The sequence below is a fragment of the Melanotaenia boesemani genome, chromosome 8 (genome assembly GCF_017639745.1).
Source record: "Melanotaenia boesemani isolate fMelBoe1 chromosome 8, fMelBoe1.pri, whole genome shotgun sequence".
In the NCBI taxonomy this organism is placed as follows: Eukaryota; Metazoa; Chordata; class Actinopteri; order Atheriniformes; family Melanotaeniidae; genus Melanotaenia; species Melanotaenia boesemani.
This window is the reverse complement of record NC_055689.1, coordinates 8,289,444-8,312,984: the sequence shown is the minus strand read 5'-3', so window position 1 is coordinate 8,312,984 and position 23,541 is coordinate 8,289,444. Positions and strand designations below refer to the sequence as shown.

The window sequence follows — 23,541 nt, the reverse complement described above, 5'->3', positions numbered from 1 at the left end:
TAGTATGAATAACTTTTTGTTGTAGTTGTTTTTAACCGTATTTAAACAACAACAATATTACAAAAAAAGTACATTACAGTACAAAACAATCTCCAAAAGAGAAAAGCAACAGTGAGACAGCAGGGGGCGCTAGAGTGATGTGTTGTTCATGAACGAGCCGGCTTTAAGAGCTAATGCTTAGCAAACAAAAAGAGCCAACTCCTAAGAGTCTAATCTTCTGCTCTGTGAAAAATCCATGTAGGCCGGGGTGGGATTTGTTTTTATGGTCACTCACATGACCAGTGGCATGTGGGGAAAGACTGGGATCCCACCATTATGTAAAAGAAGGAAGGGGACAGATACTACAAATACAGTATGTGGCCAGATAGAACAAGGGGTGTGGATGCAAGTGTGCAGGAAGAAATGATGGAAAACTCAAAAAAGAAATAGCATCTGGCGGTATTTTAGTGATACTGGTGATTGCAAAGCTGAGTACAGAATATGCAAAAACCTACACAGACATCTAAGAGTTTTGTGCAGAGCTGCAGGACAGCTGGTCCTCAGACAAAAGTTTAAAAAATAAAAAAAAATAAAGAAATAAAAAAAAAAAGGAAAAAAACAGATAAAAAAAAACAACTTTAATAACTTAAAAATAATTAATTCATGTCAGGTTAGATTAGATTAGACTAGGGTTATAATGAAAGCTTCATAAAATATTGCTAACCATAACATAACCCCTTAATAACTGTTAAATTTATAATAATATAAAGAGTAATTTGGGCGCCACTTGCTGGCTCATCTGAGGGAGCCGAGCCAAAGGAGCCGAATCTTTGAAAACAGCCGAAACCCTCCCGTCACTAACTGCTTTTGGCGTCCCGTGCTCCTCACAAAAAAACTACGTCAACACGCACGTAGACCGAGCGCAGCACGCAGGTGCGTCAGTGGCGGCGCTTTCAAATGGCAGCATTTTGATTAGCATTAACGATTCGTAGGACTTATCACGCTAAAGATATTATAGCGTCGCTTTTTCAGGTCTAAGCTTTTTTCCACATTTGCAGTCTTGAAGAGTGATGAATAAAACGTTAAATAATGGAAGAGGTAAAGTTAAATATTTTTCTGAAATATTAATTAGTCAAATGTTACTTAATAGAAACTACAGTTAGCCTCATTACCATGCTTTGTACTAGCTAAGGTGCTTCGTTCGTCAGTGTTTGTTCTATGCTATGAAAGTGTGTAGGTTAATTGTCTTTTAAGTGCTATAGCATATTAAGGGTTTTACTCATCCAGGCATGTAGTTAATTAGATCTACCGCAGCATGAATTTTTAAGATCTTTTTTGTGAAAATAGTCGCCCTCTGTATAAATTCTGTGTTCTTTCATTTAGGATGGACTTGTCAACTTCAAAGCATTGAGGGCTAAATTTCAGGAAGAGGCTCTGCTGGCTCAAACTAAAACCAGTCGCCCAGCTGTTGCTGAAAAACCCAAACGCTTACCACCTCCTGGAGGTCACTGCAGTTCTGTGGTTAGCGGTATTAATATTGTTGTAGATAACAAGACGCCAGTGGTTCCCCGTGTCCTTTTTAGAGATGGGCTTCGGGCATCTGGAGGCAAGCGGCCAATTTCCTTTCCTCACCAACCTCAGCAGACCTCTCCCCCTTCTGAGTTTGCTAATGGGGACAATACTACAAGGCATTTCCTTAAAGACCGACACATGCCTTTGGTGCTCCCTGCCCTGCCTGTAAAAGATCAGAAGATGGAGCCACCTGCTGAAAAGGAGCACAAACTGGAATCTGAGCCAGGAAAAGAAGCTTTTCCACAGACTAGAATGAAGAAAAAAGGTTTGCTGCTTCCTTTCAAGTCAGTCAAACCATCAAAGGTCAGTGGAGAAAATGGAGATGAGCCCACATACGCTGATTTGACTAACAGGCCTTGTAGTGCTCCCAGCGAATTGCCCTCTGTGGGAAAAAAAAGTGCAGACGACTGTGTCTCACTGAAAAGTGACCAGTCAGCCACTGAGTACTCCCTCTCCAGCCCAAACGTTACCCCACCTTTTACAGAGAGTCATGCTGACTCTGATAACTCAAATTTAGGTTCCTTGGAGAAAGCCAAAAGGAAGTTCTCACAGCGACAGATATCAATCTCTGCCAAACCTCAGTGTGTGCGGTCCCCTAACTATACCTGCAGAGACGAGGCATTCCCTTTGCCACCAAAAAACCCTGACAGCATTTGTGTTAACACACCCGTACATCCACCAGTGTGCCTTCCACATCTGGCTTGTATTTCTGCCCGGCCTTTCTTCAAAGCTAGCAACTCTGCACACAGTAAGTCCATTTTAACCATAATGTGTACTGACTTGAAATTATTTCCATTTTTAAGATAAAAATGACTATATTTTTCCTTCTAAGAACCAGCATTTGACATGCAGCTTTTGAGAAATAAAGCTGAGCGCTCTTCATTTAAGACTTTTGAACCTCATCCACCATCTATTCCACTAAAGAAGCCACTGCTGGACCTGAGGACACTGGGACCATTGCCAACAAAGCCCCCCAGGCCTCATTCAGTAGATCTTAGTCGTTTCTATGCACTCGCAGGTAATGGCATGTCATTTCCTCCCCCCTTTGTGGCTGCAGTGACTGTGTGTAAGCCTCACTGTAGATTCCATTACTCTTAAATGTGGTAATCTCATATTAGGTTATTTTTATAGAGGTGTCACCTGGTGGAGGCCAAACACCCAGTGAAAAGCAGCAGTCTGAGCTCCCATCCATTTCCAACCCTGCGCTGGATGCCCCAGAGTTCCCAGACGTTGAGAATTCAGAGATGGAAACAGCTGAGGATGAAGTTGTTCACATTGCTGCGTTAGAATTGGAAGCCTCAGACGTAGTCTGCGCTGACCTTAACACACCTGTTGAGTCTGAGCCCACAAATGTTGAGACTCCAAAACCTGACTTGTCAGTTTGTGATCCTGCAGAGACCAGTAAGAGCTGTATCGTCCAGGATCTTAACCTTGGCAGCGAAAACATAATACCCCTTGATCCACCCAGCTTCCCTGAACCAATAAACCTGTCACAGTTTCCAGAGCTTTCTGCACCAGAGCAGTGGTCTCATTGCGAAGAGGCAGCTGCAGATTCTTTTCTTGACTCTCACTTTGATGAAACTGATGTCGGGCCTGCTGAAAGCCGCTCTATCCCAGAGGAAACAGAGCTTAGTAGCCATGCAACATCGAATGATGACATTCCAACACATCTATGGTTAGTTTTAAACTGACTGGAAGCAGTTTTTTTTCTTTTTTTTCCCCCCACATTAACTTAAACCCAGACTGCTTCTCTTCTCTGCCCTGAAGTGTATATCAACATGACAGCTACTATGAAACATGTGATAATTTGTATGAAGATGTGGAGAACATCAACAAATTCATCTCGGGCCAGGTGTCGACTAAAAGAAAAGGCAGTTTAAAGAGTAAGACATGTTTATTTTCTTAAACAATTTAGTCTTTAGAGATTTTCTCATTCCCTCAATTTCACTTCCTTGTCAACCATTTCTTGCAGATCCGTATGCTGACAACCACCGTATGGTAATTTGTTCTAACCTGAGTATAAACTATAATCATCTTAGTGAGTAAAAGAAGCCAGCTTCAGTGGTTGTACTTGCAGTGAATGAATGAATAATTCACTTTTAAGTCATGTGTGGTAAATTAAAATCATGTGCTTATTTCTAGAAGGAGGAGCCGTGTCTTAACAAATGGCCCCGGAATCCATGGTATGTTTTTTTCCAAACATGCAAGGTCCGTGTTCTGTCATTGATGGTGATATTTGCCAGATGGGAGCCCCCCCAACACCACCACCACCACCAAATCAAACCACGGGCAATACATCAGAACATGTTCATTTGGCCTATCATGTCCACAAGTATATGTGTTGTCATCAGGAATTATGGCCGATTCCTTCTGTGTTTCACATTAAATAATTTTAGTAAAATAAACAGTCCAATTTGTTTTCAGTAAGGCACACTCGAGCCCGAACACTGCTGAGCACAGAGAACAGAGGAAGAAGGAGAAACAGCGGCTTGAGAAGGAGAGGAAGGAACAAAAAGAGAAGGAGAAGAAGGAAAATGAAATGAAAAAGAAGTTCAAAGTAAGGACGGGTAATTTCTTTACTCTGGTTGGCCTGCTTTTTTCAGATTTATTCAGTCACCGGTCGAGTTCAGTGTGAGAATTTGCTTTTAAATGTCAAATTGTACACTTTTTTTAAAATGTCACTTCTGCTCAGTGAGAAACGCAAAGTCACTCAAACCTGATATGTAATTGCTGTGGTTTGCTTTCTGCATGGTGCACGTTCTGAGACACCTCTCACTGCTAAAATCTGCATGTGAAGGTGACCGGGGAAGAAGAGCCAATGTACCATGCCAGGGTGATGGTGGCCAGTAAAGTCCGCAAGAATGACCTGCCTGTGAAGAGCGGGGACACGGTCAGCATCATCCGAACCACCAACTGCCCCAAAGGCAAATGGTTAGCCCGGGATGCTAACCACAAATGTGAGTTCCTGTCGTTCATTTTTGTCTCATTCATGCCTTGAAAATTAGTTTTAATTTCAGTAGATTAGGGGTATGAGAAAAGAAGTTGTTTTTAGATTTATGATTACACACATTTAACCCTCTAACACTTAATGTTTCATATTTCTTACATGCAGCTTATGTAAATTATTGTATCACTTTAGGGTAAAAAACTTTGCTCAACTTTGTTGTATACAATCTGTTTCTTGCCTTCTGCCCCCTGCTGGACACATTTTGTACTGCAGTGATTTTTGACATCGGTGATAAATATTTGGCTCAGTGACTGCTCTTCACTGGTTGTTGCAGATGGCTACATTTCTGTGATGAACGTGGAGCTAAACATCAAAGAGATGTTGGAACTCGGCAAGAAGGCTCAAGCAGCTGGACGAGGAGGCAACCTGGAGGCAGATACCGTCAGTATTGGGAGCAGGTATGGAGCAGGGTAACAGTGGAAATAGTTTTAAAGTTGTCATTGAATTGTATGATTATTTATTTAAATTTGATCCTTTGCAGATCCTCAAGCCACCCTGTTCTAACAAGCAGTTGTGAGTGTTCATAGCATGTGCACACATTCGCTTCTCTCTCTCTCATCTACTCACCAAGTTAAGTCGTCCATATAATGTTCCCACTTGTTGACTGATGCAGCACAGTTGCACTGACTAACCAAAATACTTGTCATCTGCTTTGCAGCCATGTTGTTTTATGATTGCGAAGGAATTTAGTGCAAGCAGAGGCTGCTGTGCTGCCAAACATCTCTCAGCAGCATGTAGAGCGACCTTAATCGTGACTAATTTGTTTTTCCACAGTCACAGATGATAGTGAAGAGTGGGCCTGCGAGGATGAAACCCTCTCACAGTTTAATGAAAGCTCGTAAGATGTTTGCTTACTGAAAATGTCATCTGTTGTTGCACTATCCTCTGAAAGATCATTTTTTTTTCTTTATTTTGTACAGTAGCTTTCCTCAGCAAACTGCCTCAGCGCCTGAGATGTGTGAGTACATTTTATATCCAGTACTTTTGAAGGGCCATCTGCCCTACAAGGCAGTGTAGCTCCTGCCTGTGATTATTTGGTGATGAGCATGGACCAATGGCAGATTTTCTAGCCTTTTATGTGTATTTTTACCTCACACTTCTGTCCTTCGTGTGTTCACTCTGTCAGCGTGTGTCCATGTCGGCGCCCAGCACACACTGAGCGACGCCAACCTGGAAGACCTGCACACACAGTAAGTGACAAACACACACCTGAGAGCTCATGTCCCTCTCCAGCTCATAGGTAGCAGCTAGAAGCTCAGGAGGGGGAGCTGTTGTCCACCAATCAGGAGGTTGGTGGTTTAACACCTGGCTTCTGTGGACAGTGGCCTTTCGGATTATGATATGATGTAAAGGACACAGATAAAAGGGCTCAATTAGAGGTGTTTGAATTTGTGTGTGTGCGTGTGTGCATGTCTGGAAAAAAGGCTTTAAAACGCACTTTGAGCTGTCAACAAAGCCATAAAACCACTAAATAAATATTTATATCACTTAGCAGTGACAAGGAATTTGGTACATACACTGTTTGTACTTTTGTACATTTCTGTGATTGCATGTTGATTTAAGACCGTTAAAATATCAACAAACTGGATTAATATAGACTAAAACGATGCCAAACAAGCTGATAATGGGATAAATTGTACAAGAAGTCATTTTTAAAGAAGCTGAGGTACGTAAGAGCAACACACCATTTATAGAAATAGTGCTGCAGGCTGTCTTTTTTTTTAATGGTGCTTATGAGATGGTTTTAATGTGTCCTGTTCAGCATTTTCACAAACAGGATGTTCTGGATGCCGTGCTAGTCCAGCTAGGGTAAGGGACGGATCGGTAAACTTTTTTTTTTTTTTTTTTTTTTTTTAATTCCACAAGGGAAAAACTAGGTAAGGTCTACATCAGGGTAGACGATGCTGATTGGTAGGCAAACTGCAGCAGATGTAGGGATGAGCTCACCAGAGAGTGGCGATGGGTTTGAACCAGCTACTCCAGGATCTTCATCAGATGTTAATGCTACAGGCCTGAAGCTGTTGAAATCTTTCGGGTGGTGGATCTTTGGCACCGGTACCACACATGATGTTTTCCAGGAACCTTCCTAAGCAAGAAAAACTTTTAGTCAAACCCACATTTTCTCCAGTGAACAGAGGATACCCATTTCTCAGGTCCTGAAAACCAGTGGAAACAGCAGCTAATGTCCAAAGCAAGAACTCTGAAAAACTGTTGCTTAAAACTACTTCAGATTTGTTTGGAAGCAAAGTAAACGAACAAAAAGTAAGGAAGTTTGTGTTTGGTTCCACAGAAGCACGATTCTTATAGTTATACATCTAAAGGGGACTTACTGTATAGCAAGTGGTGATATAAAAGAGGATAAATAATCCATCAAACACAAATTTCTGTACTTTTTGTGCAGCGTTTTTGAAGAAATCAGGCATGTCTGAAGACTTCTGTAATGTGGTGCATTAGATTGGGTGTATTGCACAGGTTTGAACCCCTGTAGGGTTATGAGTAATTTTAAATAAAGCTGTCTTCCTTTAGGACCAGACATGAAGCCCTGCAGAAACTGGCCTTCTTCTTTCAACACAACAAAGATGAATTTGACGTCCCGGATGGTGGAGGAGCAACTCCAACAAAGTACAGTACCTCTCACCAGTCACTTTAAACACTTAGAAAAGGTTTTTAACGTTCACCCCACTTATGTTTACCTTCCTTTCTCTCTGCTTTGTTCTTTTTAAAGTGCTGAGACATCAAGTAAGTTGAAATTTTAATGTTTTTTCCATGACTCCACTATTGTCACCGCTTGTCATGCTCACTGATAATGGTGAAGCTTAAAAGGTTGCTACTTCCAAATCACCCTACGGACTCCATGGTCTAAAGGCTTGAAGGCTTTTCCGTCATGGAAAATAACTTGAGAGGAACATTTATCTGCTTTAAGCCAGGAGACAAGTTGGTGTTGCATATTTTACAGACAGCAGTTCAAAGTTGATGTTCCCTTTTTTTGTGTCTCCTTGTCTTTATCTAGACTTCTTATGTGCAGTTGAGGAGCCTCCATATCCGTGAGTGTCAGCTTCCTTGTAATCTCCGAGAGAAGCTCGGCTGTCTTTGATCTTTATTTGTATTAGCAGAGCGCTCGTAGATCTTTTCCCAACACTGCACTTCAGGTTCAGACGCATCCTTCTCATTAGCTGATGTTGTGTCCCGCTGTGTTTTAATGCGACAGTGAACAAGAGGTTGACTTCACAGAGCTGGAGCTCCTACCTCCTCCACCGCTATATGCCGACAACTTCTGATCTGCACGTCAACTAAAATTGGGGGGAAACATCTCAGAGGAAATACCCTCTGGGTTTGATGGTTTGTATTTAAAGAAGTAACCATGAATGCTGATGTAACTGTATAACTGTTTTCACTTTAGCTTGTTTTGAGTGATTTGTATGTTAATATTCATGCTTTGGTGCACTTTTTGCTTTTGAAATCACTGTAAAAATAAGAAACTGCACAGATTGATTTATTGCACAAAGATCTGAATGTTCACATTTTTGTTTTCATGTTACATCAAATAAATGTTTGACACCTATTAATGCTTCCATTGCCTTTTTTGCATTTCTCTGTCAAATGCAAGAAGTTTGGCTTTACCATTTATGAGTTATTCAAGTAAGAAAACATCGGTAGGAGTGGATAAATAGGGACTCCAAAGCATTTAAGCTCAGTGGCTGACTCTGCTTTGAGGAAATCTGTGTTAAATGGAGCATCCCTCTTTGCTGGGTGGTGTGGGGGGGGAGTCCGTCTGGAGAAGCTTCCATATGGGATTGATTGAAGGAGGAGGAGCCGGAGGTGTGGCTGTGTTGGAGGGCTCACACAAAACTCAACTAACCCAAGGGAGAGGAGGAAAGGATGGTTAGAAAGTGGCAAGTAGTGACAATAGAAAGTCAAAGAAAGTGGTTTTCTACACGCGCGACTCTTTTTCTAGACTAAGACAGACTTGCATGAGTGCTCCATAGGATTCATGTAAAACCGACACGTGTTGACGAGGCGCAGTACTAAACTAGTTAATAGTTTATTAACTTTTGTAAGAGGCACATAAAACGTTTTAAATGCAACGCTGTTTGATATATGAGAAGACAATGGCAGCCGAGACGAAGAACGGCGGGAGTTCAGTCAACAACAACAACAACTGCAAAGACCACAGCCGGAGAAAGTTGCTGGTTGGAGTGGATCTCTTCTGCTTGTTTTTAGGTAAGAACACCTCTATTAACACTTTAATTACAAATAGGAAATTTATGCCCTGTTAAGATCTCTTAAACATCCTTTTGACTAACTTTACAGGAGTGTTTTAAAGGGCGTTGATGTTTTGTTTTCTTTCCCCCTCGATAATTGTTATTCTGCGTTAATATAATATTACTATAAACATTTTGCCAGGAATATACTATTGCTATTAGGCTGGGTACAAGCAACGTGTTTCTCATTAAAATGTAACATAATTATTTAATTTAAGCACAAAATAAAGAAACTAGCTTAAAAGTGGTTAGGAGCTCGAGCACCTTGTTAGCTTTGGCCCGTATATTTCTATATATTAGCTAACAAGCTAAAACATATTAGCCTGCATTAGCTTAACTGGTTGAATTTTGTTTTCTTCGGTCTCAGAAATCTGCTGGAAACTAAGGGAAAATAATTAACAAGCCGCAACAGGAGGTATAGGTGGTTATAATTCTTTGGTATTCAGTCACACCTGTACTGTATAGTCCTGACTTTCACTTGTTAGTTTTTCCAGAATTACTCGCATTCCTGGGAAGCAGGAATTCTTCAGAAGCACATCTGGCTAAAAATATATATATATATATATATATATGTGTGTGTGTGTGTGTGTGTGTGTGTGTGTGTGTGTGTGTGTGTGTGTGTGTGTGTGTGGTGGTGGGCATAATTAAGGGAAGTGGTGAAAAGGTCAAACCTGAGTGAGTGTGTGCATGTAAATGACCTGAGGTCCTGTGATGTTTAACAGCTGTAGAGATTTGGTGGAAGACTTATTATTACCATTCAGCTTATTTTTTTTTTACAACATAACCATATGTTTGCAAAGTATTGTTTTGTGGGACTTTTTTTTTCTAATGCCATAATTACAAGCGACTCTAAAACTGTTGCAGCCTTGTGGGAAATCCAGCTATTGTTAACACTTTCATGAATGGTTTACAGAATAAACAATCTTTTTCTTGCAGGCTATATTTAGTTTTGGTCTACTTTTCATCTCTGTGGTGGGTAAATCCCCATCATTTGTCCTATATATTTCCCACAGAGAAACTTGTCAACAAACCAGTTGTGTTTTTTCTGGACAACGATGTGGTGTAAAGGGAACGACCACAAGGAGGAAATGGTGGGCCAGAACCAGTAATCTCTGAGTCTCCTCCATTCTCACACAATGACTGCAGTTCTGTTTCCATCCAGGTTATCATTTTTCCCACTTACATGAGCATTTTTCCAGTTAATCTGCTCCCTGTTGACTGCCAGTTCCTGTAAAGATAACATAGTGGAGATTCCCAGTGGAGTAATTGGGTTCAGTTTACATTAAGCTGTAGCAGGTGGATATCATGCTCTCCAGTTAATCTGCTAATAGTGTTAGTTTGTTTTTCTCCCCACTTATTCAATATAAAAGCTTTTCATTTGGATATTGGCTGCTTTTTACCATTAAGTTTTAATTTAATTTTATTCTATTAAGCCACGTAACACAGACACATGGATCATTCAACTATATAAAGAAAAACATAAAACCAATTAGGTACTTTTCTTAAAAGCTATTACCTAAAAACCTGACACATCACAGCATGATTAGACAAAAATGTCCTTAAACTGGACAAGTAGAGAACAAAAGAAGTTGATCCATCTACTGTTTACTGAAGCCTCATCAGAAATGGTTTTCATAGAAGGGTGGCTGTCAAAATGTTTTTAAGGAACGAAAGAGGCATAAAAGATTGCGATACAGTAAATGACACACAAACTAGACTGAAAATTAGTGGCAACAGGACTGATGGAGGGATGAGTCCAGAGCCTGGACCTCAACATTATTAAGGCTGTGTGAAAGACAACAGAACAAAAAAGCAGCCAACACCCAAAAAATGACTGTGGAAAGAAACATGGAGAACTCTTCCTAAAGATTAATTAAATAAATGACAAGCAATCTTATCTAAGAGGATTCTGACTGTTCTCAGGGTGATACTAGATTTTAATTAATATCTAATTCAAGTTAACTGTGTTGGATCGATGGCAAAAAATATAAGTAGAGACTAGCTAAAAATCTTAACTTGTAAAACAGAAATTGAAAACTTTCCTCTTAAACCTTGTAAAGTGGAAAGTTGTTCCACAGACCGTTCAGAGAAGATTACAGAAGAATCTCAGGCCATAAAAAATACTCAGTGTTGTTTTAATAGTCTCAAACCGTCCAGCTGATCAGCCACAGATAAGATGTGAGACTTGTGTGTGATTCAGTCACTTGTGAGCAGCACAAACTACAGAGATGAGTTATATCTATATGTTTGAGGCAAATGTGAGTTTTATTTGTACCCAAAGCAGGCAGTTCTGGTTACTCCTCACATTTTTAAGCTATGAGCTAATTTGCGCAGCAGGTCCGACCAACATACCGACGCACAGGTTGTGTGAAGAGTAATAACAGCTGCATCTGTGTGTGCTCCACAGCTACCTCAGACATGCACACGTATTCCTTCAGCAGACAGTAAATGATCCCCACAAGTGGAAAATGTGCGTATGTTTGTTTTTATAGTCACACTTGGTGTTTGGGCAAATCCCCTCAGAATATAGTCAGCTTTCAATTTCAGTATGAGGCTCAGACATTCATTTTAGTTTCCACACTGCAGCTACATGGAGGTCACAGACGTAGTAATAATATACACTCAGGGATGTGCTGACGAAGTCGTCATCATCATTCTTCATTTGGGGTGTTTGTTTATTTTAAGCCTAGACTCTCTGGATGATTGGGCGTAAAAATGAAAATAAGACACCTCATGATGATGATGATGATAAGATATTATCTGGTTTGCTTTTGTTGTCTTTGATGTTGAGTTGATGTGAAAAACATACTCAATCCAGATAAGTATTGCTGTTGGCACAGCCTCCAGCTCTTGGATGTTACATGCGGGAAGAAAGGAAGAAGGCTGGAGGGGAAAATCCTGAGATGTTGTCTTACTTAGTGCTGATGCTGCACTGTTAGACGGATGCAAGGGTCAGAGGAGCAAGCTGGAAAGAAAAATCCCGACTGAAGGCCTGGGAGACGGGACTCTTAACAGTCAGCTTGTGGTCAATCTTTCACTTCTTTCAAACACTTGACTCCGTTTCAGCTCCCCAGAAGTCGTAGAAACGTGATTTCATCAATCCATTTGCCAGCTCTCTGTTTGTCAGTCGCTGCCTCTTGGCCTCGTGGTTTTTCTTCAAGCCAGTGAATGTGTTTAAAGACTGTTTTCAGAGGTCAGAGCTCCAGAGGCAATGTGTTTCACATCTAGCATTTTCAGCCCCTCTGTCTTGCCTCCCCTCACCCATCTCTCTGCTTCGTATCAGCGCTCCGCTCGGCCTGAGTCGTTCTGTTTACTGACAGATAAGCCAAACTGAAAGAGTCAGATCTTCGGGATTTAGCTCATTTTAAAGCCAAGTATATTTTTACAGTTCCAGCACTTTTAAGACATCCCAACCTAATATTTCTCTTTCTGCTCTCGCTTCGGAGCAGAATGTTGTTCCATCTCGGTATTTGTTTGAAGAACGAGGGGAAAGCAAGAAAGTTAATAATGTGAATCCTACTGAATGTGGAGGGAAGGCTGGCATCCCAGATTTCTCAGAGCGCCAGAACTTCTTGTTTGTAACCTGAGCCCGGCCCAGCTGGACCTTCAAAGGCACAAGCCCAGCTCTGTGTGTGTGTGTGTGTGTGTGTATTTGAATGAGGTGTAAGAGGTTTAGGGGCTCTGCAGCTGAAGCATGTGTTAACATTTGGGTTGAAAAATTGTCCCACCTCCACCGACACCATTCTGCTTGTTTTTCTTTGTAGCGGCAGATCTTAGATTTATTCAAAGAGCAACTTGAAAGCTAAACAACACTTTGAAGTGATCTTAAAGTGTTTTTTCCAAATTCTGAGGCCTCTCCTGGGTACCAGGTCCACCCTCAAATATCAAAGTCCTCTGAGACCTTCTAATACGGAGATAGCTATTAGTCCTTTTTTGACTCGGGTCTGAGGAACTCCCACTCTGTTTGTTGTCATGAGATAAGTCGGATTTTGTTTTTGCCACTTTAAGTGGTGAAAGACATTAAATCGATCAGACCCAAACACCCCCAAGGCATCTTAAAGAAAACCCTTTTTAAGTGCACTTGAAAGCCTGAGCCTGGAAGGAAGGAAGGAAGACTGATAGTGTGTTTCTTCATGACACATCCCACCCATTTGAAGGCATTTGATTCCGTTTCTGACTTAAATAGTTTTTATTAAGCAATGAAGCTTTGATTTAGATGTTTATTTAAATAGATTTTTGTTTTTTAATGACGTCATTCGGTGAAGGAGAACTTTCTTTGCTGCAATTGTGTTTTTACATGCTTTACCAGCTGATTTAACTCTAAATATTTCCCTCACCTGCGCCCATGTGTCTGTCCAACCATACAGTGGTGCTGGTTGGTGTGTTTTTGCACAAATCTCCCTTCCCACCTTACCAGAGAGGATTCTTCTGCAGTGACAACAGCATCCGTCTACCCTATAAGAACAGCACGGTGTCCACCACCGTGCTCACAGCCGTGGGCGCCACTGTGCCTGTGGTCTCAGTAAGTCCTGGTGTGGTAGAGCAAGAAGACGGGAGAAAATGTTGGAGCATGCTCAGTTCAACAGTGGCTGGCCTCTCACACCGTAAAAGATGTGATGTGTTTTACAGGCTCTGTCTCACTGACTGTAAATCATGGATGCCGCACATCACTGCCAGATGTTTTCCACTGTGTATTAACTTCAGCTTTTAAATATAGTCACCATTTGGCTTTTTGGGATTATTTCACATTTGATTATTAAGATCTGGCAATTTCTGAGTCTTGATGTTGAGCTTTTTCAGTTTGCCATTATTGAAGTAACTTGCCCTAAGAGAATAATTCAAGCTGTTAGATGCCTAAAGATATAAAAATCAGTGGAAAACTACATGGTATGGTGATGGTAGACTCTCACGATCTTTAGTTAATTGACATGAAAAGTAGTTTGAACCTGAAAGACCCTCCAGTACTGAGCAAAGCTGCAGTCACTGGTCATAGATAACAGCCACAACATGAACCGAGCCAGTTCCAGATGTTCTCGCTGTCACTTCTTGCTTGTACCCACAACCTCTGTAATTTGTGTGTCATTAACCTAGCACCTCCATCTCTCTCTCTCTCTCTTTCCTTCACCCATCCCCCTCCCCCCCTCCTTTCTCACTGTGCCGCTCACTGCTTCCTCACACAAGCCGGCCTACCTTTCTTGGTCATTGAGACCAGCGCTGTTCAGCCTTACCGTAGAGGGTTTTACTGCGATGATGAGTCCATCAAGTACCCAGCCAAAAACGGAGACACCATTAGCGACGGTGTGCTCAGTGCTGCTGGCATTCTAATCACCATCCTCTCTGTAAGTCACCTCACTCTGAGCACTAATGCCATCATCACTTCTTATGTTTCAGCATCACCCTCACAATGACTAGCTGCACCTTAGACTGGAGTAGATGTTGATCACATGATTTCTCATCCTCACCTTTAACTGTTCCTCATGTTATTTTGTGCTGAAGGTAGTAACTTTTTGAACATCATTCATTTTCCACATCTGTCTTAATCAATACATAATGATGATTTTAATGTTTTAATTTCTCAAATCAGTTACTGTTGTTCATGTTTTCCCTGAAGCCTTTTTTCACAGTACTTTTGACAGCTAATCTCCATGCCTGCACTATCAGTCCCTGTTACTGCCAAGATAAGAACTAGTAAACAACATTCATTCAGGACTTTCCCTCAGGGGGGCATAAAATGACTCAGCAGATTAAAACACTTACAGTAAAGTGAAGTTTTGAGTATTTTGAAATATTCTCCAAGGAGTCTGTGAGGAGAAAAACTGAGGAGTCATCTCAACATCCTGTTACTAAAAGAAAAAAAACTCCCCGTTTGCTGCCATAGTGGGGGAAGCTTGAAAGCACATGATTTGGAGTCACCTTAGAGCATGCCTGGTTGAGCATCAGCACTGCTGATCTCTGCCTCTTAGTGCTTAGTTTACATGTGGCTCGGTAGCTTGTGGCCAGTCCACATGTACAGTACTGGAATCCTGCTGAAGCAATATGTCTTTATTTTCTAAAATAAGCATGAATTTAGAAGTGATGCAAAAGCAATCCAAAGGGGCCAGATTTTTTAAAATTTTAAAATTTTATTTTTTTAATGAGTGCGGTTGGGATTAGATTAGATTAGTTTCTCTTAGTCCCGAATAGTGTTGGAACTCATTTAAGCCTGTGATCAGTATTTAACATTTACCAACGATGATGACCGTCTTTGCAACCACATGAAAGCTAGTTTAAATTTAGGCTATTGCAGTGAACAGCATAAAAATTCTGTAGAAACTGCTTGTAAATACACTAGAACCCACTCTTGAAACCAGTAGCTCTGTTACCTAGAAAACACTTGCAACACCTTGGTAGCCATTTCGTAACAAATCTACGTGCATTATATTGTGCAAACAAGTTCCTTTAACATCTTCAAACAGGCACATTCAAACAGATGACATTTATCTGGCCATGTTGCTGTGCAGCATGGAAGACCAAATATGGAGGCCAGAAACTTTCAAGACCAGAATGAATGAAGAAATAAATCCTAATATATGCCACAAAAATAAAATGATGAATTCATTTAGGCAACAGTTAACATAAAAATGTTAAATAAATTGATATTTCTATTTGAATTTTCAACTAAATGGATTTAACTGCCATGTTGTTTTATCAATTCATCTTTGATTTCAATTTTAAATTTTTTTTATTATTTTTATGTACTTAAGGGAACGTGCCAAAAATAATTGAAAAATCTTTCCCGAAGATATTTATATATCAATTCAAAATAATTTTTTTGTTTGAGGTATTGTAAAGTTTTGTTATTTATTATTATTATTATTATTATTATTGTTGTTGTTATTTATTATTATTATTATTATTATTATAGCCAGGCCTATTAATTTCAAAAAATTTTCAAAAAAGCATTTATAAAATAAAATGAAAAAAAGACAGTTGTGTGATTAAAAATATAAAATAAATAAATGCATCTAGGAAAATAATGTGGAAAAAAATGGAATAAATAATGGAGAAATATTAATACATTAATTTGAAATAGCTAAATCAGTGCATGTTGAGAATTATATTACAAAATGGAATTGCTGAATGGCATGTAGCTAAATTAACTTTTCGTGTTCATTTGTTTTGGCATTTATTGGTCTGTTACTTCATTGAGCCATTTTTGTTTGCATTTATAATTTTGGCCGTTTCAGTCCTCCACACAACTCTGCCATGTTGGGCGGCTTTGGGTTGTATTGTGTCTCCACCAGAGCAAACTGCTTCAGAGGCTTCAAGCCAAGAGGGTTTTTATGGTGAGAAGGAGTCCCGGCTGTGTAATTATGGTCGATGCGATGGTTGTTTGGTTAAATACTGTAATTGGTGGGGTGGAATTGTGGTGAGAGCCCCAAACAAGAAGAGCTTGCCAGATATCTCATTTTCCCCTGGCATAACATGACTTTTAAATCCACCTTCACTCCTCAAGAGCCTTCTGGCCAGCCTTTGTGTTTTATGAACCAGAAATAAAACAACATTAAGTCATTTAGTGCTTCACTGCCCACTGAGCAGAGCTGAGAAGCACAACAGGCTGTGTCTATTGTAATATATGTTGTTCTTTATTAGGGGGAAAGGAAAAACACTCTGGCGTCACTCTTGAAACATGAGACTTTTGACTAAAGCCACAAATCAGCATCTTGCCCTCATTATGCTGAGGTTTTATTCTAACAGCTACATTTACTACAATGAAAATTCATTTATCCATTCACACAGTTAAAAATCTTACACAACAGGAACCAGATGTGTTTTCTCCCCCCTCTATCCCATGAAAACAGCTTCATCATATGAATCTGGCTCTAAAGGCCTGAATGGTGGAAGCAACACACTCTATCAGCTTGTTAGATCTTCTTAAGGGGCTATCCCACCGCTTTGAGAGTTTCCCAGAATGAGACTTATATCTGCGCCCCTGGAAAGAATTTCCGATGAATCTGGGATACTAACATGAAAACAGCCAGACATCCCTTGTGAAATCGGAGCCTCTTTATTTTCCAGTAAGAAGCCTGCGAAGAAAAACAAACGTGCCCCTGACATGCGTCTGGTGAAGTCTGGCCACCAGAATCAGACACGTTGCCGAGCTCAGCGTTTCTGTTGATTAGAACCAGCGGTGCCTCCTCGACTCCCCCTCTACCCCCTACTCTGCTCCTCATTCCTCTTCTCTTTCTTCTTGTTTCCACCCCTTCTTGTCCTCCTTTCTTTCATGCATACTTTTCTTTACTATGCCTTCTGTCCTTCCCCTTTTTCTCGGTAACCCCCTCGCTCTGCCTTTCACGCCTCCACAGCTTCATTTGTAGGCTGCTTGAAGACAACAGGAGATGATGGAGGGGGTTGGGAAGGCGCTTTTTGAGGTCAAACAGCTGGTTTGAGTCACGAATTGAGTCCCCCTTCCCCTGAACGTTCCTCAACTCGTCAATAGTTGGTTTTTAGACGTGGGTTTATGTACACAATTGCAAAAGTAGTTTACAAAGTGGACAGCTTGAGTTGCCACGCAGTTTTCCTCTTAGACGAAGAACAGCACTTCAGGACGAATTACAGCTGTAGGTGCCATAACAAAATCTCTGTTAGACGGGGAAAAAGACAAAGTTGTGTATTAAATGAAAAATAAAATCTAAATATCACATTTTCATGGCCAAACGAATAAATCTAAACTCCTTTCTCTTCCTCAGGAAACATTTTATTTCTCATACACTCACATTTTCACTCAGGAGATGCAGTTAAGAAACAAAAAGGAAATATTTCTCAATTCCTTCCCTTCGCTTCAGATCATAATTGGGGAGAGCTACAGGATCTACTTTCTGAATGAAGGATCCAAGTCCTTTGTGGGAAACCCCTACATCTCCACTCTCTACAAGCAGATTGGAGTGTTCATCTTCGGCTGTGCCATCAGCCAGTCCTTCACCGACATCGCCAAGGTGTCAGTGGGCCGCATGCGCCCTCACTTCCTGGACGTCTGCAGACCTGACTTCTCCACCATCAACTGCTCTCTGGGCTACATCACCGATTACCAGTGCCAGGGGCCTGAGAGCAAAGTCCAGGAGGCCAGGTGTGGCAACAAATGACCGCAAACATCACAAATATGTTAAAGTCTAGAATCATTTGCTTACATGAAATGTGTGATAACTAATGTCCCTTTTCAGGAAGTCATTCTTCTCTGGTCATGCATCGTTCTCCATGTACACCATGCTTTACCTGGTGGTGAGTTACTAATAAAAGTATAAATACTTTTATTCATTCCTTCCCTCTGCAGATAAATAACCACAGTCTGTTTTGTCTAGTTTTACCTGGAGTCTCGATTCACTTGGCACGGAGCCCGTCTGCTGCGCCCTTTAACACAGTTCACCCTCATCATGATGTCCTTCTACACCGGCCTGTCTCGCGTCTCCGACCACAAGCACCACCCGACTGATGTCCTGGCTGGTTTCATACAGGGAGCCCTGGTGGCCTACTGCATAGTGAGTCCTCGTACTGTTTTAAATACAGATTTATGCACATACCAGCTACAAAATCTTTTGATTAGCCATCTTTACCTTAAAAACATAGAAAAAGCAGGGTTAGATGAGAAGTATTAGTAATAAACACAAGTAAATATACAACCCTTTAGCGTTGCATGATTTCAAAGCATTGTAAAATCATTTTTAAATATTAAGCTGTGGGCATTTTAGCATTGATGTGATAACAAAACAGAATCATGAATAACATTATTCTCTGTTTCTGAGGAGGATAAAAATATCTTAATGCTTGTTCATGGAAAACAAAAATGGGACATAAAAGCTCCATTTTTTTAGAAAGTTGAGTTATAAATTATTTATTTCTAAAATGCAACAATACATTAAATCTGTAAGTCGTTCATTTGTTTGAACCTATATTTAACGGACCTTCTTTATTGCATTTAGAACATTTTTTTTTAGTCAACTGGGTTGTAATTAGATTATTATTAGATTAGTATTTTCAAAAGTGTCTGAAGATGACTTTGTGACGAGAGTTGGTGCTTTACAAATGAGGCTAAATTTAACTGAAAAATAGAAACAAACAGAATTTGATGCAAAAAACACTCCATAAAAGTTGAGGATGATGAAGAGAGAGGCCAAAAGCTCTATACATTGTACAAGAAACATTGTTCTGGATGATTTTTTAATTATAATGACAAGTAAGGGTGCCAGGATTGGGTATAAAGGAGCATCCAGCTTCTTCTTTCTCAAAGAAAAAAAAGAAAAGAAAAAACATGAATTTGGCTCACCATTTTGAACAAAAATGTCAGAAAATGATCAATTTAAATAATTTTTCAATACAAAATTGAATTTCCAGAGCACAATATTGTAAAATGTTTCAAAGTCTAAGGAAATATTGGTACATCAAGACCAAAGCTAGAAATACCACAGAGAGTATGTTTGTGCTTGACTCCCCTGCCTGCGTTTCAGATTTATCTCTCCTGTTGAAAATGTATGGAGTCTCATGAGGAGAAGAATCAGACAGTGACAACATGTTGACATATTTTACTCAAGCAAGCACAGGTTCCTCTGAAAAACTATAACACTATATCCACAGTTTGAAAAGTAAGTTAAAAGCAGGATGATGTCACACAATATGAAACGGGTCTCTATCCCGAGTCTCAGCATCAAGTTCTAGATTTTACTTGGATCCTCAGTTAATACGTAGTTGAGTACAGGCTGGATCTCATGGATGGAAAAGAAAGTGACAACAGGATAAAGGATGAGGAAGCAGGTTTTTAACAGAAAAAAGTACTTATTTAAAATACTCGATCATTACTACGGGTGTAACAAAAGTGAGTCAGACTTCACTAACTTGCTAATTATAACTTATTTTTTGTAAGCTCTACAAATATTTGGCTTAAAATAGCTGTGAGGTTTAAATTCTGTCCTTTAAAGGCTACAGATCAACGTATTCTTTCAGTTTTATTTTACATGATTTGAACATTTTAATGCTCAGTATACAGAATGTAGTTTTAGTCTTTTTTCTAAATTAAAAACAGATTATTTAAATGTCTGATTTAGTGAAGGAATTAGGTGATATTTCAGTTGCATTTGATGAGTGGAAGTGATTGTGTTGAATCGGCATGTAAAGTCTGCATCGCGTTTTGTGTGCAAAATCTCTCCCATCCATCCATCCATTATCTACACCGCTTCGTCCAATGAAGGGTCGCGGGGAAGCTGGAGCCTAACCCTGCATTTAGCAGAGAGGCAGAGAGACCCTGGACAGGTCACCAGTCCATCACAGAAAATTGCTCCCTTGCTTTTTAATTTCTGCTTCATTTGTAGTGAAACGGAAAAGTTACTTTGGTGTTTCTTTAGAGTTTCCCATCTCGGTTTCTCTGCAGGTTTTCTATGTGTCCGACTTGTTCAAGCCCAAAGGACGACGTTCCGCCCTGTCTCCTACACCGGGGAGGAAAGATCTCATTCCTGCAGCAGACATCAGAGAGCGGAGCAATCATCTCATCATGGCGTAGAGAAGACTGTAAGCTGCCTCAATATAACACCGACCCGTGCCTCTTTATTTTTTTTTTATTCGCTACTACAGCCACTAATCATTACTGGAGGAAAAACACTCCGACAATCTGGAAAATGCAGAGAAATCCTGTCGATCTCAGAGGATGAGAAGCAACTGCAGAAAAACAGTTTAGTTGTGCTTTCTCTGTAGAAAGTTCCAGCTTTCTTTTTTTCACCAGACATTTGAATGTGGAAAGGAGAGACATCTCTCTTTTTTTTCTCTCTCTCTCCTGTTTTGAAGATAACTGGATATTCTCCATTGTCAAACTTTTCCCAGGACAAAAGTCGGAAATCAGCCAAAAAGACAAGAAATGATGAAACAGCAGCTGTAAACAAAGCTGTGTGCGGCTTTTTCTACCTTTTTTATTCTTTTCCCTGAGCTGCATCATGTTTTCACTCACTGTGTGACTCGTTAAGATATCAAGACACGAAAACAAATTCCTTAATTTCAGGAAGGATGTTGTTGTAGTTAGGTTGTAATACGAACATTGTACGCGGGACTTGTAGCACTATTTTAGTTCAACTGAGTATTATTTTGTCACCACTTGAATGAACTGTTGAAGCTTTTGGAAAGCTTTGGAAGTCTTTGTAAAACTTCAAAAGGTGCACATAAGTTACATTAGGTGTAGTTACCGGGTGGGTGGGTGTTCTGGATTTGGGCCTCTTTCTGCTGGCAAGGATGAGCCCCCACTGAGCCATTTAATGAAACGACTGTCTGTGATGTTTACCAGACGGGCGCTCACAAGTGTTGGGTCAGTGTGTGTGTGTGTGTGTGCTTGTGTTTTTAATGTGCCAGTGTGTCTTAATGTCAAGTCCATATATTTCAGTGTTTATAGCCTCTGAGCATGCTCTCTCTCCGGGGAAGAGGCACCTGCTCCAGCACACAAATGGTAATGTACTTAACTATTACTAATCAAAATGATTAGTTACCCATAATTCCTGCAATAGGTATTAATTCCACAGTACAGTTTAGCATACTAGTAAAAAAAAAAGTTGTAAAAATCCTATAGTTGGACTGGCAATGAAGCTCTGCATCATAATAGACCAACATGATATAATAACTAAAATGTTTGCATGATTTTAATCTAATTAACTTTTAATGAAATCAAATATTATAAAACTGTCTGAAAATGTCACGAATCACTTTTAAATAACTGGGATTTATACCTCCCCACCCCCATACGTCTTGAAACGTCTACATACAGCATGTTATGTATTGTGTGTGTGACCATGTGTGTGTATATGAAGGTATGTGTTTTGCAGAAACACCCACTATATGTGGTGAGACCTGTGTAAATGTAAAACGTGCCTCTCAGAGAGGCAGACGCCATCCAGTGAAGTGGACAGTTTGTGAATTTAAACTTTTGTTAAAACAACAACAAAGCTCTGACAGCTTTGGTCCATTTTTTATAACAAAAAATAAATAACTGTATTTTTGTAATGTGAAATTTTGTACAATGCAACTGTATGACGTATCGAAGATAAAAATGTCTTTAATAAAACACAAAAGGTAAAAAGTTTCCGTGTTTTTGGTTTATATTATTACAGTATCTCAGATTTTTGCATGATACTTCAGTATGTGGTCAGCTCTGTGTATGATGGAGAGATTTTGGGCGTAGGGCGGTGGTAGACTTCCATGTGCAGCTTCCTGTGGGGAAATGGTCCACATTCCAGGCTTTAACCCCTCTCCCCAAAGGCCCTCTGGAATAATATAGACTCCACACAGAAACTACGTGACTGGCAAAATACATTCACATGTGAAAATGCTTAGAAGCTGTAAATGTGCCTGTGCTGCCCTGTTATCTTATTTCACTTTGAGTTCACTTAACTAGGTAGGTTCAGTTTTATTAACACATCTAATCAGCCAATCACATGGCAGCAGCCCCCTGCATTTAGTCATGTAGACATGGTAAAGATGACTTGCTGAAGTTCAAACAGCATCAGAAAGGATTTAAGTGACTGAACGTTTTTATGAGTATTTCAGAAACTGCTGATCTACTGGGATTTTCACACAACCATCACTATGGTTAACAGAGAACGGTCTGAAGAAGATTGTTGCTGACCATGTTCATCCCTTCATGACCACAGTGTACCCATCTTCTGATGGTGCATTATCTTGCAGGAAGTGGCCATGTCCCAAAGCTCCAATCAACCTGAACATGCCAATGAGTTTACTGTACTTCAATGGCCTCCACAGTCACCAGATCTCAATCCAGTAGCGTACCTTTGGGATTCTGTGGGCTCAATATAATGTCATAAAGGTTTTGCAACTGTAAATTAATGATTATAATAGTTTCAGAGTTCATATTTGTAAATCAGGTTAGGTCAACCTATGTAAAACTTTTGTCTGAGAAAACCAAGCTTGTGAATGTGTGGGAAAGAATTTGCATTGGTGCAAAAGAAATTTTGTATTTGTGGAGAAAATATAATTTCTTTTGCAAACATCTGTTAATGGATGCAAAGTGAAAAAACGAGTGCAGGACTTTGAGGTTGCAGATGCAGATTTTTGTCTCTGTCTTTACACCTTTTTCTGATTGGATGATGACAAATCAGACTGTCCAATTAGAGAGCAGACAGCTTGATTCTCCCGCACCACTGCAGGCTCCTAAGTGGGATCGGATAGATTTTAAAGACGGATGGATTTCTCAGACAGATTTTTTTTCTGTACAGGGTGACAAAGCTTGATTTATTCATACAAACTGAAAATATCGTTAAACTCCCATCATGGATGCAGCCAACAAACCTGCAGCAACTGTGTGATGCTATCATGTTGATATGGAGCAAAATCTCTGAGGAATGTTTCCAACATTCCAAAAAGGGGTCCTACATGGTATTATCAAGGTGTAGCTAATAAAGTGGTTGGTCAGTGCATATTCGGTTGTATCGTCCTGCACAAAGTGTGTTCGCATGCCAGCCTAAGCTGATTCTGCTGTGGATCAGACCCAGAAGGAGATTAGAGCTGATTAGTTTAATAAGCTGCAAAGTGTGTTGTTTATATGAGAATTCCAGGGGTAACAATATCATATTTCAGTCGCATTGTTAGGACTATTACTAAATTACAGGCTCTGTCACCTGCAGAGTTTGTGTTATCTGGAAGATCTTTCTCCATTTTTTTCAACCTATGATTGTTTTATGTTCTTGTTCTTTCAGTCTG

The 23,541-nt window shown here is 40.1% G+C and overlaps 2 protein-coding genes and 1 long non-coding RNA gene across 5 annotated transcripts; all 3 read left to right on the top strand.

Moving 5' to 3' along the window:
- Positions 1 to 908: 908 nt before the first annotated feature.
- si:ch211-188c16.1 (uncharacterized protein LOC562677 homolog) lies at positions 909 to 8,120 on the top strand. 2 transcript variants are annotated; one of them, XM_041992230.1, is made up of 18 exons: positions 909 to 1,077; positions 1,363 to 2,299; positions 2,384 to 2,569; positions 2,683 to 3,226; positions 3,319 to 3,434; positions 3,524 to 3,549; positions 3,694 to 3,734; positions 3,976 to 4,108; positions 4,349 to 4,508; positions 4,833 to 4,956; positions 5,040 to 5,071; positions 5,333 to 5,396; positions 5,482 to 5,516; positions 5,685 to 5,748; positions 7,085 to 7,180; positions 7,284 to 7,297; positions 7,569 to 7,602; positions 7,767 to 8,120. In XM_041992230.1, the coding sequence occupies exons 1-18, from the start codon at positions 1,069 to 1,071 to the stop codon at positions 7,834 to 7,836; spliced, it is 2,685 nt and encodes an 894-aa protein (XP_041848164.1). In that variant the 5' UTR covers positions 909 to 1,068; the 3' UTR covers positions 7,837 to 8,120. The 2 variants fall into 2 exon arrangements, with proteins under 2 accessions (XP_041848164.1, XP_041848163.1); XM_041992229.1 differs by having other exon boundaries at positions 5,479 to 5,516.
- Positions 8,121 to 8,428: 308 nt separating this feature from the next.
- On the top strand, positions 8,429 to 21,891 carry LOC121644362 (phospholipid phosphatase 3-like). Of its 2 annotated transcripts, none has more exons than XM_041992268.1 (6): positions 8,429 to 8,779; positions 14,002 to 14,159; positions 17,646 to 17,926; positions 18,021 to 18,078; positions 18,159 to 18,335; positions 20,219 to 21,891. In XM_041992268.1, the coding sequence occupies exons 1-6, from the start codon at positions 8,638 to 8,640 to the stop codon at positions 20,345 to 20,347; spliced, it is 945 nt and encodes a 314-aa protein (XP_041848202.1). In that variant the 5' UTR covers positions 8,429 to 8,637; the 3' UTR covers positions 20,348 to 21,891. The 2 variants fall into 2 exon arrangements, with proteins under 2 accessions (XP_041848202.1, XP_041848203.1); XM_041992269.1 differs by lacking the exon at positions 14,002 to 14,159 and adding an exon at positions 13,188 to 13,342.
- LOC121644381 lies at positions 14,167 to 15,381 on the top strand. Its single transcript, XR_006011269.1, has 2 exons — positions 14,167 to 15,060; positions 15,097 to 15,381. It is a non-coding gene; the product is annotated as an uncharacterized LOC121644381 (long non-coding RNA).
- Positions 21,892 to 23,541: the final 1,650 nt, after the last annotated feature.